At 37.9% G+C, this 21,246-nt stretch overlaps 1 protein-coding gene across 10 annotated transcripts in view; it reads left to right on the forward strand.

The window, feature by feature from the left end:
- The window catches only part of LOC135435605 (low-density lipoprotein receptor-like), a 47,909-nt gene that overhangs the window by 14,960 nt on the left and 11,703 nt on the right, over positions 1–21,246 (forward strand). For 4 of the 10 annotated variants that reach the window (XM_064692756.1, XM_064692791.1, XM_064692781.1 and 1 more), the window contains 6 exons: positions 10,811–10,930; positions 16,916–17,038; positions 17,674–17,900; positions 18,928–20,328; positions 20,392–20,590; positions 20,880–20,999. In XM_064692756.1, the coding sequence (XP_064548826.1) occupies positions 10,811–10,930; positions 16,916–17,038; positions 17,674–17,900; positions 18,928–20,328; positions 20,392–20,590; positions 20,880–20,999 (2,190 nt within the window). Of the gene's footprint in view, positions 1–969; positions 1,119–2,993; positions 3,322–10,810; positions 10,931–10,995; positions 11,113–16,915; positions 17,039–17,673; positions 17,901–18,927; positions 20,329–20,391; positions 20,591–20,879; positions 21,000–21,246 lie in introns of those variants that run through there. The other 6 variants (XM_064692820.1, XM_064692812.1, XM_064692826.1 and 3 more) reach the window with 6 other exon arrangements.

The raw sequence follows: 21,246 nt of genomic DNA on the forward strand, positions 1-21,246 counted from the left end.
GTGAGATTGTGAGCCAGAGGCGGGGAGAAATGAACTCAACTCTTAAGAATCGCAATGCGACGCACAGACAAAAACAGGCTTAAACTTGACCCATTGCCCCAAACAACTAGTGCAGATAGAGGATATATATGTATACATCTATAATATATACATCTGGAATTCCCCCGCACGGCGCACAGTAGTGGGTCAATTGTCTGAACGCGTCATGTGGGATTCTTATCGGTGCGGCGTTTGGTTTAAATGCGTCTCAGGCTAATTGGGCGACAGCAAATAAAAAACAAAACTAATTAGTAAGCGTGCTCCAATCGCGGTCTGCTCGACTATAATATACCCTGTAGTTGTACAAACTCAGACACATATGCTACAAATTTAACTTTTACCTTTTAAGCTATACAAGTTAGTCTAATATCGATTTTTATAGAAAATGATATGTTACCAAAGGGATAAAATATATATATATACAGATTTGAAAAAGAGTAATACAGATAGACAGATGTTCAGACGGGACGCCTTCCCACAGTCCGTTGCATGCATATGCACAACTGCAATATACCCTATTTAAACTGTACGTTCAATTGGCACATGTCATTCATGCCATAAACAACACAAGATTTTAATTATTATTAATACGGTTCATTTAGTTATGCAGCATTTGAAATTTGCATTTGTTATTTCGCTGTTGACAAATTGCAGCTGATTAGCCGCAGACAGAGTCGTATAAGCATTTGCTGCCGACTGATAAGCGCTCAGCCAAACATTTCCTGACGCCGCCGAGCTACTTGGCATAGAAAACACACTCACTCACTCACTCACTCACTCGCTCACTCACCAACACACTCACTAACTCACGCACACGCACATGATTCACTCGGCATTGAGTGCAAGTTCCTGACGGTTATCAGAATTTTTTTTGTTGAGCGCAAGCTCACAAACTGCTTGTTTCTGCTTTTGGATGCTGCTGGCTGGCGATTTGTATTTTTAAGATACGCCGCATTGCGCTCAAAACTCAGTTGGCAACGAACTTTGAATTAAAACGGACGTGTGTGTGCCACAGGACGTGTCCCAGCCGTAAAGCAGCACAGCCCGAGAATTGGGCATTGAAAAAAGGCGAATCCTAAGTAAATTGCCAAAAAAAAACCAACAAAAAAACAAGTGACAAGAAAATATTCGAAAAATATAAATAAATAAAATTTGAAAATAAATACATTTATTTGCACCCAAATAAATATTAAAAAGTGTTAATTATATTGCAAAAATCGGACTTGCTGTGCGGTGCGTGCGTGTGTGTTTACTGTGCCTGGCGTCGCATTGGCGCCAAGTTTAGGCGAACATATTTTTTGGTTTTTTTGGCCAGGCCAGGAAGCTTTTACAGCGCGTCTGTGTTTCCCTCAGTGTTTCCACAGTTGACTTTCGATGCTTCTGCGCGTCGTCGTTGTTGTTGTTCTTTTAAGGGTTCTCTTAGCACAGCTGCTCTTAGCAGACAGACATATATTTTTTTTGTATATTTTGATTTGGCTTTTGTTTTGCATTACACGAAGCACATGAACTTGACACAAATGTGAATTATGCCCCGCTCTGTCCCGGCCTGGCCAATTGCCATTGCCATTGACATTTCAATGCAGTCGAGGCGTGCGTGTCGTATTTCAATACGGCAGCTCTTAAGCTTTACACGCATCTGTTAACGGCCATAAAGCGTATTAAGTTGTCATAATTAACAACAATGTCAAAAGAGGTGTAGTTATAAAACAATGGCCATTTAAAGTAAACACACACGCAGCGCAGCCCTTCAATGTGGAGATTAAAAAAGAAAATACAAAAAATATATGTAATAATTAAGCAAACACAAAAGCCAGCCGGCGCTTAATTAAATCGTTTAATTTATCAAACAAAAAAGATAAAAGTGGATATTATAAAATATAAATACAATACAAAAGCAGGCATTCATTTGCTGCTGCACACGAAAAAAAGTGATATCAATTAAATTATGCAAATACACAAAAACCAAATACATTTCCATATTTAAATGCACGCATAACAGAGGCAATTGCACGAGTGAAAAATGTGCACTAAAATAGTTTATTATAAAATGCTAATCCAAACATTGATTTAAATAAATTTATAAATAATGCCTAAAGCAGAAAAAAAAAATTATTCATTTATTGATCAATAAATTTGGCTAATTTATAATTTATGCCAGAACAAAGCTAATATATTCAAATATGCATTTGGGCACAAATGTGGATTATTTCTGAATAATAGAAAACCACACGCATATTATTAAAATATCGACTTGCAGCCTGCTTCTAAGAAGCAGAATCTGATATTCCAATCTAAGCTAATGGCTAAAGAATATTGCTTTGATTCATTAATTTAATTGCACTAGCTCTTAAATAAATTATCGAAAACTAGGCTTATCATACAACTTTAATTTCAATAATGAAGCCAACAATGCAATACCAATTCATTAAATTAGAACTTTTACTAAATTTCGAGTTTTTTCATAATTATTATTTTATATTACATTAATAAATGATATAATTATCGATGAAAATAATTTTCAATTTCAACTGAATATAAACTGTAAGCTCTTTATATTTATGTTGGACTTAAAAGTTTTCAACAATTTCAGCCCATTATGCATTTCAGCTTTCAACAAAAAGCAATTACATATATAATTTTTTTTAAATTAATGTGATTTTCTGCATTTTCCACATGCAATTGGTTGAATTGGTTGAATTAAATATTCAAAAAAGGTTATGTTAATAGATTCTACTTTATTATACTATAGTGAGTGTTGCATAGTATACAAATTTAAATAATAATAATTACAAATAAATTAAAATAATAGTAATGTTAATGATAATAAAAATAATTATTTATCTATCAATTAAATTCGAGCTAAAAGAATTCTTTAAATAAAAAAAAAACCCAAAGACACCAATCAAATTTGGCACAAGTTGATGCTAAACTAAAAAGTATTGCCTACTTTACAGCGCGAATTAACAAACAACTTTTGCCAGCCACTTGGAGAGACAAAGAAGAGACACAGACATTTAAAATAATTACAAGAAATAATTCATAAGCACAAACAACAAGTAACAACAACAACAACAACAAGAAGAAAATAATTGAATAATTCAAGCACGCACTTAGGCCACATTATAATCTAATACAGTTGAACGTTTAAGCCTGAAAGCGAGCGAGCTGGCAAAGTTGGCAACATGGGACTAATACGCAGCTTCCTGATTTGCCAGCTGCTGCTCATCAGCGGATTATCAGAGCAACAGGCGCTCACGACATTTGGCACCTCCATTGATACGGGTATGAGTTTTAAAATGCTTAAAATTAAAAAAAAATAAAAAATAACAGAAAAACCACAATCTTATGCCAAGCACACAAGCTTTGTTATGTTTGGAAACTTTACTGTTAGCTTTAATTTGAATTGTTTTGGCCAACTAAATACTATAAATATATTAAACTGTAATAAATGCTAACTAAGTTTAGTTGTTAACCAACTGGCCAAACTTGGCTCATTTATTGCAGAAGCACTTCCCTTTCGCTGAGACCAAGTTGTAGCTATTAAGATAAGGTTTCAATAGTTGAGCACAATGTAAGTAAAACATGAACTGCTTCTCAAGTGTGGCTCGATTTACTATTATTGTCTCGCTCAATGCGTAGTTCTTGTTGTTCTTATGCAGCTTTTATGGCTGGGCGTGGCAAAAAGAAAAAATGTCAACCGTCTGTTTTATAAATAAATAACATATAGACGAACTAAACGTAGGGTGGGAAGCACCATTAGGAGCACCACACACAGTGAGCCATAACAGTAACTTACCAACAGCGTTAAGTCGCCTGCCACGTTGCGCATACGCCGCGTAAACAGCCAAGGAAACAACAAACGCAGCGACAAAGCGTCGCTGCTCGACTTTTAAGCAGCTTCTAGACAACTGCTATAAGCGGCCAATATATACATATAAACAAATCTATATAGGGCGCGTTCAATATCGTTGGCATAAATATTCATGCAATCGAGAAAAATAAAGAGAAAAATATAGAACGAAAGACAGCTGATAAGCCCCACAGTGCTTCACAGCGTTTATGTGTGTGAGTGTGTGTTAGAAACTGGCAAAAAAAAAAAAAAAATCTAAAAAATTCATGTCCGTGTGTCTGTGCGTTGACTGCAAACCTTAGATAAATTCAGTCACATATCCTTGGCTACAGCTTCGTTCCTTATAAGCCATAAATTATGCATGGCTCACTTTTAAGCAGCCGCCGCAGCAGCAACAGCAGCGGACATCGAATTTTGTGCCAAAGGTTAAACGTCAGCAAATGTGGCAAATTTCTTGGTATTTCTTCTTTTTTTTTCTCCATTTCTTCAAATCGACTTCTTTCCCTAACTCTTAAATACAGAAATATCAGCATAATTCAAAGGATTCTAGTAAATGTTTTGTGGCAAGTTCCGTTTTGCGATAACGCTAGAGAAACGCCAGATGCAGATGATCTTCTAAAATTTTATCCTCGAATTGTGCTACTCAATCCTTTAAACAGACTAGATATGCAAAAACTATTCTTATCTTTAACATTTGGATTTTATTTAATGCGAAATTGCAGCGAATTCACTTTTGGGAACACATTATCCTGCTTTAATGTGTCTTCATATTATATAAAAAATGTTGCAAAAAAATAATGTTAATTAAACTTCAATTGAGCTTTCAAAATCTCTCTTTATTTAATGGCGAAATTGCATCGATTGCGCATTTGGGCACATGGTACTAAAAATCTGAAAGCCTTTAAAGGCATTTATTTTTAAGAACCTCAAAATCCCGAGCTGAGCCACAGATTAGACGACATATTTTTGGGCGAAATTTTGGTGTAAGCAATTTTTTGGAATACACAAAACTCATTTATTCGTTCCGAGCATTAAATAGCTGTGCGGCAGCAACAACGACTAAATTCTACATTTGGCCAAGCTCAATTCAATTTGCTTTCGCTTGCCACTTCCGGCACAGCTTTATTTAACATATAAATTGCTCCGACATTTCAAATGCAATTTTAACGGACTTGTATTTGCCAATGGGCAGCCCATTTGTTCTGTCCATTCAACAGTTGCCCCTCTCGACTTTTCACAGCCCCTCTGCACAAAAAAAAGAGTCCGGCATATGTAAAAAGTTTGTCTCATTAGAGGCGGGCCGCACTTAAAGCTCACGCCAAGCGGCTCTTCAAATGATTTATGATGCGTCCTGTGGCGTCCCTTAACCCACAGTTAACCCAAAAAAAAAAAAAAACACCCTTGTTATTTTTTTTTATATATATATATTGAAATACTTGAAGCAGAAGATAAAGCACAGCGCACAACTCCAATAAAGTGAAAAAGGTGCCATAAACAACAAGCGCGAATGTTGAGACGAGCCTTTTCTCATTTTTGTATACAATATGTATGTGTGCCAAGGGGACACCCTACTGTGGAATTGGATCCAATGTACAAGAAAAACAAGAGCAAATAACGGCAACAATTGTAAACAATGGCAAAGGAAAATCTTCCCAACTGCGGCACAAATGTTTCATTTATTTATTGAGACGCGAAGGCGAGACGAAAAGCAAAAGTGCAAAAGGAAAAAGTGAAATTTTTTGCACGTTTGCTTCCTTTTTCCGCTTATATATATATATATATTTTTTTTTTCCAAATGAAACGGACAATTCAATTTATGTTTGTGCGTTGGCCCACAACAACAACAACAACAACAAACAACAAACTTCATTAGATGAGCCGCACAGCGCAAATTCAATGGATAAACATTTCTTAATTAAATACCCTTAACAAAAAAAATAAAGCAAAAACCTACTTCAACTTTCTCTTAAAAATGGTAACATTAGGGAAAATCTATTGGATTTTAAAGGAGTATTCCAAATGTTCCAATAGTTAATAGCATAAGAAAAACATAATATTAATAAAAGACATTAAATATTATACAAAATAAAACAAAAGGGAAAGCATTTTCTTATATTATACTCTTATTATTCGACAATAATATGTTTATAGTAAAGACTTGCTTATAATAATTGGAAAGTATACTCGTTGTTAATTTTATTGGTTTATGATCATGGTACTTAAAAATCGTTCTAGACTCAAAATTCCTATACATACTTATTCAAATATTGGGATTAGCACAATTTAGGGCAATATATATTTTATTTCACCATATACAAATTAATTTTTTAATATTTTTTATTAATTAATGTGAAATTCGTAAACATTAACTAAATTGTAAAAACTGAAATGCGAAAATTTAGTTTACCAAAGTATTTCCAAAAGTAATTAGTCTTTCAATTTAAAAAAAAATCAACGAATAAATATTTATCTGTTTAGCTTTCTTTCTTTTTTGAATAATAATGTGAAATTTATTAGCAGCTAAAAAATTTGTCCTGGAATGCCTAAAGAAAATCTTTTAAAAACATATTTCAATAATGTTTATGACTAATTTGAAGAGTATTAGCTAGTCACCAGAATGAAAATTAATCCAGCTTCGGCTTTTGACTTGTCCTTGAGTATTCTATAAATTTAATATATATAAGTAAATGTGCATTTATATGAATTTTTTTAAATACAATTGTTGCCAGCTTTGGGCGGCTCAGACCTGCTGCCAAACGTTACAAATGGCAAATAGAAAGTGGGAAATGGAAAATGGAAAATGGCAAATATCAGACAAAAGTTTTAATGCACTAAATCGATGGATGACCGCAAAAAAGTTTTTGTCTGCCGCTGCCGCTGCCTTGTGAACACTTGTGAGACCAGATAACTTTTTTGCTTAAAGCTGGGGCGCTGCAAATGAGCGCCCCTAGAAGCGGGGTGGCTGGCAGGAAACGTGGGCGTGGCAGTTAAGTTGCATTGTGAGAAAAGTTTTGGTGCCGGGTGTGTTTTGCGAACTTTTTCATGTTTTACTTATTCTGTTTGGCCTCAGCGACGACAAGCTTTGGCAACCTTGAGCTGCAGCTGCAGCGGCTGCTCCGCTCCGCCGTTGCACTGATAACCCCCGCCGTGCAATGCACTCCACGTAATGCCCGAAATCAAAGCCAAACGATAAGGCGACACACCTCTAAGCCCGCCTGCCAAAGTGCAATTCATTATCATGCAAAAAGCTGCCAGCGAAATGCCGGAGCGTCGCGCATTAAATGAATTGCATGAAATTCATGAGAATGCACAACACTGGTTGTTAGTGTGGTTAGTGTTGTTGCTAGCTCTCAGCTCTGTTAGAATTAAAAGGCTACCCCAGTCCAGCCCCCAGCGCCCCGCCCCTCAAGTGCCACATAATCCGCGATGTCGTCGACGCGACGCGTCAGACTGTAAATAATGAAGTTTGCACCTGGGCGCCGCAGTGCCAGTGATTTGCGTGGGGCGTGGCATGCGGCATGTGGCACGGGGCATGCGACAAAAATGTGTTCGCCTGCGTGTGTGTGTGTGTGTGGCATGCTTTCAGAAAGACATAATAAATATGCGTAGCAAAAATGTGGCAAAAACAACGAGCATAAATTTATGAGCTTTTGTTTAAGTAAACGTAACGCCAGATATATAAACACAGTGTGTGTGAAGTGAGTCGGGCTAGTGGGCGTGGCATGCGACATGTAGCATGTGGCATACAGCTAGACAACCGACTGTTTGTTTATGCATACAACGATACACCGCATGTCACTTTGGGCTATATGTATGTGACATTTAGACTGCCAGCGCCTATTAGGTCATAAATAAATAATTATGCATAAGAAAAAATTGAGAGGGCAACAAAAAAATCTAAACAAGATTCTCTGAAATTGAGCAGCGGCCAAAACACAATTTTATGGCTAGCTGTTAGACACAGGGAGAGGGGCGGAGGGGGGAGGTAAACAGTGTGGGCAAGTGCCACTAAATTGGCAAAAAGTCTAGCCTGCGGCCTGTCGTTAATATGCAATTTTACATTTCCACCACCAAAACCTTATTTGTTGGCCAACACTACGCAACAAAGCAACACTTTCAACAAATAAAATAATTGTTGGCTATCGCTAAATCTTAGTTTTACAATGTTTTAAGGCATAATAAATTCAAGCTGGCCTTATCCAAATATTGAAATATTCAGAAGCAAACATATCTATAAGAAACATTTCAAATTGGACAACACTTGACAACAACAAAAGACTTCAAAAATATAAAAATAAAAAAAAACTATCTATTCTATTAAATGTATTAAAAATGTTAAAAAAAAAAAATGAATTAAAAAACTGCATAGAATTAATAAATGGAATTAAACGAAAATTAAAATTATATTTTAATGGCTTAAAACAAAAGAAATACAAATAAAACAATGTTTTATAATTTAATAAGATATGTGTGAATTCCGTTAAAATATTAACATAAACAGAACAAAAATTAATTGAAGAAGAAACTGCATATGAATAATAAATATTTTGATCGTAAAATTATACAAATTATATATTATTAAATATTAATATAATTTAAAAAAAAAAATTACAAAACAAAAGTAAAGCAATGTTTTAAGATTGAAAAAACTTACGTAAATCGATTGAAAATGTTTTAAAAAAAATTTTTTATTTTAAAATTTAAAAAAAATCTGAATAAATTAAATAGATTTAAGTAAGGTATGCATTGACATAAAAAACATTTAAATTTAAACAGAAAATATGAAATTCCATAAAGAATGCTTTCAAAATGTGATATGTAGCTTCAAAAGTCTACAAAAAAAAAGCCCCGTAGCATAGTGTTATCAACATTTTTTCACCCAACAACTTAATTATGAAAATTTAATTAATTTCAAAAATGTTCAACTAAAAGTCCCATGCCATGCCACACAAGCCCGAGTTGGCGCTGGTCATTAAAAACTAGACGAGATTTTTGAGCGACAGATACCCAGCTACTGGCTGACTCCCGACTTCTGACCCAATCCTTGTTTAATGTCGGCGCTAAATGCCGTTGCTAGGTAAACACGTTGGGTACGTTGCCAGTCCCCAAACGCAGAACGTGATGCGCATTTTTCGCAGTGCGGAATGGTGGAGAAATCGCTGGCGAAACACACACAAAAGTTGCGCAAAAGTTTATGGCTCCAGCCAGGACCTTGTTTGGCTGGGGCTGGGGCAGAAGATGGGCTTGTGGCACGCAGCAACTTGCCGCAGCCGCTGCATGTTGTTGTAGTTGGGGCATCATTGGACTTAAAGCTCAACCGAATTCCAAATGTCTGTCGAGGGCGCATTCATTTGAGTAACGGCGTTAAATTGAGTGCAGTCACAGTTAAAAGGTGCAACATTTTAGCCAGCAATATGCAGATGAGTTGCAACACTCTGTCCCGGGAGAGGAAAGTACATTAAGTTGATAAAAATAAAAGAACACTGTGCAAAAATTTAGAAATATTCGTTCAGCTAGTTGTTTGTAGCATTCTCCAACGGGGAGTTGACTAAATTATACGGGTCGACTCTTAGGATATCTTGAGTACTGAGTACTTTATGAACTTTGTTGCAGTTTTAACAAAGTTTTCGGTTCTATTTGTAGTTATGCTAATGGATTTATATCACTTTAATTGCAACATAACTCAAATAGCGTCTACTATATATTTATGTGTCACTTTTGTGGAATTTTAAATCACTTTGTAACCTCTTTAAAAGGTTTAACTTTATGTAGAGCTAAAAATTACATAAGCCCTCAATTTAGCCTTTATTTTTATGCTAAGCCCACTTGTTCCCATTAGTATGCATTTTGGCACAACTTAACACACATCTGAGACTCGATTCAATATTCTGATCATTTAATATGATTTGATCTTCTAATTGCATTTTCCAGACCCCGTTAGCCAACTTATTGCCAGTTGCTCTGCAGAAGTTTGGAAATTTTTGATTGCCTTCTGGCAAAAGCTTTAAACTCTGTCGAAAATGTTGTTTGCAAAACGAGCAAAGTCATAAAATAAAATGACCATAAAATAGTAAAACTAAACTTCTTTTTTTTTTTGCCATGCTGGCATAAAACAAAAGTCCTGCCAAAGAAGGGGTAGCCATTGATAGCAAGAATCCACACAGACACACACACACTCGGCACACACACACTCACGCACACACAGCAAGTGGCAAGTTTTTGTTGCCTGTGGCAGCAACACAGCCCGCAACATAAAAATCACATTTATTTTTGACACAGAAACCTATTGATGCATAAAAAGTAGATTTTCAATGCCCATATTCCCCACAGTTTTAGTAGCAACCATTATCAGTACTTTCATACCCTGTTATTATTTAAGATGGGTGATAAAGGCTATTAAATTGTTGTACAAATTTCTATAACACTCAGACCTTATCGAATAATAAATGTTTTTATTTCTCTCAACTGTTAAGTTCATCTAGCTAAGTCTTTCATATGTGTATCTATCCAGCCATTTTATGACCTCAGCGAACTCAGAGACTGCTAAAGCTAGAGACTCCAAATTGGGGTATGCATACGCAGTCTTAGATACCCACGAAATAATATTATTATACCTGAAATAATGTTTGATTTTTGGTACTTAATATATACAAATTACCTATAAGAGTTATCTAAGTCCCTTAAGTCATTCCACAGCTGTGAAGTAGTCAGATCAAGAGAATATAAAATATGTTTCAAATAAAATATTTTAAAACCATTTACAGGGTATGGTCAAGTGCACTACGCGAGTAGTACTCGCTTTTTTGACCCATTTCTCATATATTATTAGCACCCGCAAGCTATGCAAAATTGAATTCCATATCGAAAGCAAAGATTTTCAATATACATATATTTTTTCTCTCTTCTTTTTTTTTCAAACAGAATCCACTTGCGGCGCAGAACAGTTCCGCTGTAATAACGGCAACTGCATACCCAACAAATGGCGCTGCGATCGTGAGAGCGACTGTGCCGACGGCTCGGATGAGGCGTCGAGTCAGTGCAGTAAGTATTACCCTTATATTGTATATGGCGATTGGGTAGCTCATATTTCAGCTTGCATTGTGCAGTCAATTTTTGCACCAGCAACCAGTTCAAGTGCCACAATGGGGAGCAGTGCTTGCCGCGCGATTGGATCTGCGATGGCGAACCCGACTGTCGCGATGGTTCCGACGAATTGGAGTGTCGTAAGCGAAAGTTATAGCCACCTTTGCATATACCCACTACTAACCCGGAGGATTTACGCTGCCCCACTAAAAAAAAAAAGCTCACCCTAACGCATAAATGGGTTTCATAACTGAAAGGCTCGCATTTAAAGCATGCTATTTATTTCAATGCATGCCATGTATATCCCCCCCCCTCCCCTTCCCATGTATAAACCCCATGTATCTCAGACTTTATGGCTTGGTTGGGCCCAAAACTTGACCCTACTTGTCCATAAATTAACGTCAAAGGCCCAGGCAAAACAACGTGATGTGCGCATCAAGCGATAATAATTTGTATTTATGCATTAACAAGCCTCGCTAACTGTTACAAGCTCCAATCTCAAATACCCTGTATACATAAAGGTGCATAATAGTGGGGTATATAAAGCTAATGCGTCTGTATGTCACAATAAATGGGCAATCTCATGCATTTCTGTTAAACATTATAACAGCTTATAATATAACACATTTTACTGGTAGAACAGAGGGAAAACTTTTTCTTATACATCCACGCAAATCTTGAAAATCCTATAACTAGCGCAAATGTGAAGATATCTTGTTGTTATTTGGCATAAGCACACTTTAACATGCTGTCCATTTATTCTGAAAATTTTCTAACGATCGGCAAATAGATACAAGAGTTACTTGAGAAACCAATGGCTGAAATGTAGCACGAAATACAAACTCCAGGTTAATTAAGGCCAGTTTACAGGATATCTTCCAGTTGGCGCCGTGCTACTTGCCTATCATAGCATACTCTTGTTTTTATCGCACCATTTTTCGAGGCAACTTATTTAGCAGTTTATAGTCTGTGTCGCATTCAACTAACTAACATATATATATGCCGCATAAAATTTCGTATTTTTATTATACTTAATTTAATTTTTTTTTTGCGTCCGCGCTGTAATTGAAACAAAAAAATGATGAGATTTTTATGATGTTATCCACTCGTAACTCATCAGCGGGCTGCTGAAATAAAAACTGGGTAATCAAAAAAAGAAAAGAAAATCGCGCGCAAACTGTGTGCCTGTGGTTTATATTCTGCCAAACGACAGGCAGGACACGGCTTAACAAAAATTTAACATGCACACAGGATTCACAGGATACTCGCACTGCCGGATACTCAGCTCCCGCCATTGAACACGTGTGACATTTTATGGCTTTTATGCGCTACGGAAAAAAAGTATTTTTCAACGATAATTTTTTCCTATTTCTTTTTTTTTTTTGTTTGAATTTTTATATCGTTGGCCACGCTGTGAATGTTAATTGAAGTTTAACATGCCCCCAAAAAAATACAAAAAAAATATACAAATATTAAACGAAATTTTGTTTGACAGACAATCGCGAACTTTTTCTAGATATCGTTTATAGAATCTGCTAAAAAATATGTAGAGCGAAATGTCAAGCATTTTGTAAAGCTCGTGACGAAAATGAAATTATAACATTTTCATAATGCTCATAACGCTTTGCCCGTATCTAAGAAGCACAGGGAAACTAGTTAATGCCGATTTTGGTCAAAATATCTTGAGAAACAAAAAGTTTTCCATACAAGAACTCAATTTTCGACCGATCGTTCCTATGGCAACTATATGATATAGTTGTCCGATGTTGATAGGATTTTGATAATAGGATAGGAGCATTAATAAAACTAAGAAATGACAAGTTTGATCAAGATACCTTGATAAACGAAAAAGTTTTTCATAAAAGAATCTACTTTTCAACCGAACGTTCCTATGGCGGCTATATGATAGCTTTAAAACTTGGAGACTAGTTCGCATAAAAACAGACAGACGGACAAACGGACGGACGGAAAGACGGACAGACGGACATGGCTATATCGAATCGGCTGTTGATACTGATTAAGTATATATATACTTTATGGGTTCGGAGACATCTCCTTATATGCGTTACACATTTCAAGACAAAATTTTAATACCTTCTGCAAGGGTAAAAAAGAGCTACACCTAAGTATGCAAATCTATCATAGTGTATTTTGATCTATGCTTTAAGCTTGCCCTCTCTCTTCTCTCTTAAGAATTTCCCAGAAGTAACCAAGCACTTTAATACAGACATTAGAAAAGAAAAGTTGGTTTAAGCTTAAATTTGACTTACCTATACGTAGAATTCCATGGGTTCATTAACAAGAATTTCTGAAAAATGCCGCAAATTATTAGAAAAAAATAAACATGAAAAATTTTGAATTGCAATAAAATAGACATAAAGAAATTGTGGATATTTAATAAATATCATATAAAATAATATCATATCATATTGCCAATACATAGCAGCTGAAGGAACTTTTTCAAATTAAATGAAGGACTGTTTGAACTTTAATCAAAAAGCTTGCTTCTCCTTTGATTTTCTGCTACACATCAATCCGTTTCAATGCACGAGCGTTTATTAAATATTTATTACTTCTAGCAACGGCAAAAAAATGAAATGAAATTTTTATTATTAGATTTCATACGACCCGAACTCCTATCAAATAAATACAGCAAAAAAAAAAGGAAACTACAATGTGACTTGTGTATTCCTGACGGCAAAACTGCCAGTCATTGTTGGGCAACGGCAGGGTAAACAAAGCGCCAACTGCTCAACAAAAGCATCAAACTTCATTGGCTTTGATGCCTTTGATGTGATGGTTGTGGACAGGGAGGGGAGGGGGGGGGGACCAGCGGCAGGCATGGGGTGTGCCACTTGGCCAACTACACGTCTGGCACATAAACTAAAAGCATTTTAAATAATATTAAAATCAAATTGCAAGCATACTCACTTTGGAGCCAAGCCCCACTTCTTCATAGCAGGCGGCAGATAACAAGAAAATGCTATTGAATGCAATACAAAAGTTATGTGCAATTGTGTGTGTGTATATGTGTGCATGTTATTCAAGCTACTCAGAGGCATTCTTTGTAGCCAGCAAATTGATTTTTATATGGCTTATACTAGCTGAAGCCACGCCGAGACTGAAACCGGCTCCGTCAACTGGGACTGAGGTCAGCCGACATGTCCTGCCGCTGCTGCTGCCGGGCCACATTCAGTGGCCAGCAAAATAGTGGCATTAAAATTGAAAAAGAGAAAATAGAAAAAGTCCCAGTCGCGGACTGGCTTTATAGCTAATTTAATGAAATCATAAAAACGTTGCGTATACGCAATATTAGCAAAATTGCGCGTAATTAACTTTTTCATGCATGCCATAAATTTAGTTTGTAGCAAATACAAAATACAAAATTGAAAAAGTAGCGAAATAATTCGAAAGATAGACTATGTTTGGCATAAAAACATTTGTCGGTCCCACGCCCTCACTTTTTTTTCACATGAGTTAAGGCTGAGGCCTTGCTCTGATACAATTATTTTCCTACATTTTTTTAAAGCTAATCTATTTTCACTTTATAAGAAACGCTTCCTCTCTGTTTATTCAAACGGAGTTGCAGGATCTTCAAAGAAATTCTTACAAAATGTGTTACGGGATCTAAATTGAGCGCGTTTTATGTCTTCTCAGTCGAAACAAACGAAAATCCGCTGCCCAAATTCAAACAAACTCAAGCTGAAATAAATTAAGCAACCTTCTCACAAATTTCAGCGAAAATTGTACTTCAATCTTCAAGCATTTAATCGCTTTTATTTTACCATGGAGATCTGCCAGTGGCTCTATTAAATTTTCGTATTAACTTTTTTTCATTACAAAATACTCTCTACACACTCAGCTTGCACGTGGTATAAGCTGCAATTCCTTCTGAATTCGTATTGCCGAATTACACGCTCGTGTGCTCGCTGCAATAAATACCAATTTAAGTCATATCACGCATACGAGACGCTGTACATGCAAAAAATATCAAACAACAAAGCGTGAAATAATAATAAATTAATTTATTTGCAACGATGTTGGGCAAAAAATGCGAAAAATATTACATATATACATAGTGATTTTTTTTGGCGCATAGGTAGCGCGGCAAACAAAGCAAGCAGCAAAGGCATATTTATATGCGTGTGTGTGTGTGTGTGTGTGTCTATTTGTGTCTATGTGTGTGTGGTGTTATGAGCCTTTATTGCCTGTGGCACACACACAGATAACGACACATATAGAAAAAAATACATAATCTTATCAGGCAAAATCAAGCGTAGCCATAGCAAAGGCAACAACATAAACAAAGGACATTCAGTTCATGCGCCTAGTGGTAGGCAACAAAAAACAAAAGGCGAAAAAAATAATACGCATTTAGGGTTAAACACAAGCGTTTTTATGCGTGTACGTGTGTGTGTGTATTCGTTTGTCAGCTTTTTTGAATGTACGCCTGGCATAACTTCAATGAAAGTTTCAAGCCAACAGGCTGCCTATATAAGTATGCGTGTGTGTGTGGATATGGATATGTGTGTTTGGCTGTGTGTGATAATTGCTTTAATGTGTACGCATGTGTGCGTTTTAACTTTATGGAGTGTTGGCTGATAATGTCTTAATTACTGCCTAGATAAAATGCCGCCCGCTTAGCCTCAGTTCGAGTTGCCCTATATTGCTAAATGCGTGCGTGTGCGTGTGTGCGTATGTGTGCGTATGTGTGTGCTTGTGTGTGCTGGCACGACAACTATGTTTATTACTTGCCTGGCATGTGCGAGCCACAATTGGACTTGAATTCCTGCTACTGCTGCTGCTGCTGCTTCTTATAAACTTAATTACAATGCCAGGCGAGAAGCAGGCATTAAACGTCTTGACTTAACTCTGTTGCATGCTTTAAGGCGTTGCCCCAAAAACACGCCCAGTAATGTGCCGCTGCTGCAGCAATCAAAGATTTAACTCAGCAACGCCATTAGGCAGACAGTTAGAAGCCACTCGACATATATATGTATGTGCATATAAACAAGAGCTGTAACGCAGTTTATCAGGCACTTGATTTTTACTCACCCATTTTGGGGTGAGTCGAAATTTTTACCGAGCTTATCTTTAGGCAATTTTTACAGCCATTTTGCTGCTCGTTACTGAGTGTGGGAAAATTTGAATGGGTTTTCTTATTATTTTGTTTTGTTTTGCTGGGCAAGCCAATTTGACAGCTAATCATATATTTTCTTTAGTAAAGAAAATATACTAAATTATGTTTTTTAAATAGAATATATAATAATATAAAACGTTTAGCAGGTGGGCAGCTCTCTGCAAAATATTAGCTATTTATGCACTTTTGCTCTAATTAAGTAAGGCTTGCAATTGGAATATTTTGGCCTATTAAAATTTAAATTATGTTTAAATTTGAATGTATTCTAAGCACATGAACAATTCTTAATCAAAAGATCTACATATATCTACATTATATATGATTCGAGAAATATGACCAAAAGCTCGAATGAATACATGTATATTGTATATATAAGCAGGTTGGCATTCCCACATTATATTTTATAAATGTATTGAATTCATTGAATTTTTTCAAAGCAGATTTTACCCTCTTTCTTGTTTATATATATCGACATAACTGTTTTTCTTTAAGGTAAAACATATTCAAATATTTTCTTAAAAGATTCTCATTTCTTACTGAAAAATATTTATATATGAACCATATTCCTTTTTTTAGTTCTGAAAACAGGAACCACAAATTTATATATTTTACATTTTAAGCAAGTTGTCAGCTTTATGCACAAATATGAAGAAGAAACAAAATTTTTGTATACATCTTTCTGGGCTAAAAAACTTAGCCATAAAAATCAGTATATCTGATCGGGTGTACGCATAAGCATATTGTCATCATGTCTAAACACTAACACCATATTTTTCTACGCCATCTATTTGTATTTATTGCAGAGAGCAAATCCTGCTCACCGGATGAGTTCGCCTGCAAGAGCGGCGACGGCGAGTGTATACCACTTGCCTGGATGTGTGATCAGAACAAAGATTGCAGCGATGGCAGCGATGAGGCCACGTGCAGTAAGCCATATTTCGAAAATTTCTAATCTTAAACTGTAACTGTTTGTAAGCTGTAACTAAAACTCTGGTTGTTGTACTGTGCTTAGTTGCGCCTGTGTGCGTGTTTGTGTGTGTGTGTGTGTGTGTGTACATACTTCATCTTGCTGGCCATAAGTATGCTACACATTGCTACAAGAATTGTGTAATACTTACCTCAACAATACACATGCAATAAAGCACAAATATTTACACACACAAACACAGACACAGACACACGCACAGGCAGCTACACACTTTGGTTTGCAATGCCTTTGTTAGATATTTTGTTGTTTTTGTAGTTTTGTAGTTGTTGGCAACAAATCTCGTTGGTTTTTATCCCTTGGCGCGTTGCTTTGGCAATTTTTATAATGGTGTTGGTTTTGTTGAGTTATGTCCCGCATATTTCGGCTTAAGTTGTTATTTTTGTTGTTGGCTTTGGCTTTCTCAGCTTGTTGTTTACCTAACTCTCTACTTTAGCTAACCATAGAGCTCATGCTAACATAAGCACTCATTGTCATAAGCACAGTCCAGCTAAATCCTCCCAGCTCTCATTCCCCACATACACACACACACACATACGCACTGTCTAACATATACATATACCAATTGTAACCCAGATACCACCTGTCGCTCCGATGAGTTCACCTGCCGCAACAGCCGTTGCATTCAGCAGCGTTGGGTCTGCGATCACGATGACGACTGCGGCGATGGCAGCGATGAGCTCAATTGCACCAAAGTTGTATGCCCCAAGAACATATCGTTCACCTGCAGCAATGATGCCTGCATAAGCCAGAGTTGGGTCTGCGATGGCGAACCGGATTGCCCGGATGGCGGCGATGAGCGCGTAAGTTTTCTTAGTCTATTATACTAGTTAAAAGCAAACTTAACTGCTGGCATACACAAAGCACAAGTACGAGGGTTGCCTCAAAACTTTGGTTAGCGGTACATACTTTATTGATAATTAAAATAAAATAAAATAAATATTATATATACGCTAAATAGCAATAATTATTAAATGTTTGGCAATAATTTTAAACATTTATTTCATTTATTTCTAAACTTAAAATTCGATAGGTTTATCAAAATATTCGCCATATAAAATAGACCTTCTGTCCTATAAAATTAAAATGATTTAAATGCTTTAATTCCATAGACCTGCCAGCCTATTTGCTAATACTATTTGCCAACTAATATAGTGAATATCTATAAATAATACTTTAGAATTTTCATACATACACAAAATCAAATCTTGAGTCCACAAAACCATTGTGATGGATGCAAAAGTTGCATGCAAGAACTTTGCCAGACTTGCCAAACAGCCCTCGCACAATACATATATTCATAAATATATATATTCATGTTCTCACAAGGCAACATAAATTATGCAACACGCGCGCATTACTCAACACTGGTGACGGCGCCGTCAACATTTGACGCTGGCAACTGCTGCCATAAACATTTACGTGTGCGACGCGCTGCTTTTGTTGTTGCCAGTCAAGGGGGAAGCCAATGTCTAAAATTGCTTGCCAAAAAAAAAATATATAAAAAAACATAAAAAATGTAAAACTATGTATGAAAAGAATGTGATGAGCAGCCCCCAAAAAGTATGCAACAAAAGATATGCAAGCAATGGCGCCGAGGCAAGAGAGTGTATATACATATATATATATATATATATGTGTGTGTGTGTGTGTGTGTGGCAGAGCTGACTGTGTAGTAGCTGCTATTTTATGGCACATTTCAAGTAAACTTTCCTTTGGCAGGCGCTATGCAAAATGCATTTTAAACCAACTACGCACAGCAGACAGGCAATTTCATTGACTACACCTTCCCTTTCTCTTTCTCTTTCGCTCTCCCTCACACTGCCACAGAACTGCGGCATCTTAGGACAGAATGTAACGCCCTGCCTGCCGCATGAGTTTCAGTGCAAGGATCGCATTACCTGCCTGCACCACAGCTGGCTCTGCGATGGAGACCTCGATTGCCCCGATGGCGATGATGAGCTTGTCGCCAACTGCAAGAATGTCACCTGCCGGCCGGATCAGTTCCAGTGCGGCGATCGCAGCTGCATTGCCGGCCATCTAACCTGCAATGGGCAGGCGGATTGTGCGGACGGCAGCGATGAACGCGACTGTCATTTGTCAGCTCAAATCAAGAGCTGCAACGCCACCAGCGAGTTCGAATGCGGTGGCGGTCAATGCATTCCCCTGGATAAGGTATGTGACAAGCGCAAGGATTGCCCTGACGGCGAGGATGAGCCGGCGGGCAAGTGTGGCATTAATGAGTGCGACACCAAAAATGGTGGCTGCATGCATCGTTGCGTGGATCATCCGGTGGGCTATAGCTGTGAATGCCACGAGGGCTATAAGCTAGCCAGCGATGGCCACCATTGTATGGATATCGATGAGTGCGAAGAGCCGGGCGTCTGCTCCCAGATCTGTGTCAATGAAATCGGCAGCTTTAAGTGCGAATGCGAGGCGGGCTATATGCGCGATTCGAGCAATCACACACGCTGCAAGGCGACAGAGGGACACGCCTCTCTCCTGTTGGCGCGTCGCCAAGACATACGCAAGATTTCGCTGGATCACATGGAAATCACATCAATTGTGAACAATACGAAGTCGGCCACAGCTTTGGATTTTGTGTTCCGCACGGGCATGATCTTCTGGAGCGATGTCACCACGCAGAGCATCTACAAGGCGCCGATCGATGAGGGCAACGAGAAGACCGTCGTCCTGAAGCAGTCATCGGTTACCTCGGATGGCCTGGCCGTCGACTGGATATACAACCACGTCTACTACACGGACACGCACAAGTGCACCATCGAGCTGACCAACTTTGATGGCAACATGGGCAAGGTTTTGATCGAGGATGCGCTCGACATACCCCGCTCCATAGCGCTCGATCCCATCGAGGGCTGGATGTACTGGTCCGACTGGGGCGCCTCGCCGCGCATTGAACGCGCCGGCATGGATGGCTCCCATCGCACGACTATCATCAACTACGATGTGAAGTGGCCCAATGGAATCACTTTGGATTTGGTGAGGAAGCGCATCTACTGGGTGGATGGCAAGCTGAATGTCATCTCCTCGGCCAACTACGATGGCTCACAGCGCAGACAGATCCTCTACTCAACTGAGTATCTGCGGCATCCGTTCTCCATAAGCACCTTTGAGGATTACATCTACTGGACCGACTGGGACAAGCAGACGGTCTTCAAGGCCAACAAATTTACTGGCGAGGGTGTGGAGCCCATCACGGCTGTGCATATGGTAAGTTTTTGACTAAACTGGATAATCCTTTCCTCTTCTTGACTCCCTTCTCTCCATTCACAGCTCCAACATCCCATGGTCATCCATGTGTATCATCCTTATCGCCAGCCCGATGGCATTAATCACTGCCAAGCGGTTAATGGCCACTGCTCGCATCTCTGCCTGCCGGCGCCGCGCATCAATGAGCGCAGTCCGCGCATATCCTGCGCCTGCCCCACGGGCCTTATGCTCATGTCCGATGGTCTGATGTGTGTCGAAGATCGTAAGTAGCTTTGCCCTTTACCGGTGTTATTTTCTGGGTTTTGGGGCTTAAAATGTACTTTGGAAAATGCATTCCATGAATGTAACAAGAGCAGCCGTAATTGCCGGCACGGCTCGCTGCATTCGCGGTTGGATGCCGACGTGTCCTTGTTGCGGTGGCTGCAACCACACGAGACTGCAGCTGAGCCTTATTAAGGCTCTTAACATCTGCTCTATTGTTATTTTAAATTAATTTCATTTCCTATTTTATTTCAATTTAATTTTGCCCTACCCTACTCTTGACTCCATAGTACGCATACGCCCCGTGAAACCCACGAGGCGAGTAAATCCAACTACGACACGGGTCAAAGTCTCGACGTCGTCGCCAACACTCGCGAATCTACCTCAAGATGCGCCCAGCTTAGCGCAGGGTATGAGTTATACTTTTCGATTTCGTTTACTTGTTGAGGTGGCGGACTTTAGTACAAATATATTGTCTTTTTTCTCAGTGTGCGTTGGTCAGATAAAAATCAATATTCAAATATTAAATAAGTAAATATTAAATTTAGTACAACCGGCTAACTTTTTCGGCTTCTCTCCACTCTTCTCCTCTCTACTAGCAATTCAAATTCTTTAAATTTTATCACAAAAATGAAGGCCTATTTTGTTGACTTTTTT

This window comes from Drosophila montana, unplaced genomic scaffold, assembly GCF_035044405.1.
Source record: "Drosophila montana isolate Dmon_TW-CO22-7 unplaced genomic scaffold, ASM3504440v1 contig_1505_1, whole genome shotgun sequence".
Taxonomy (NCBI): Eukaryota; Metazoa; Arthropoda; class Insecta; order Diptera; family Drosophilidae; genus Drosophila; species Drosophila montana.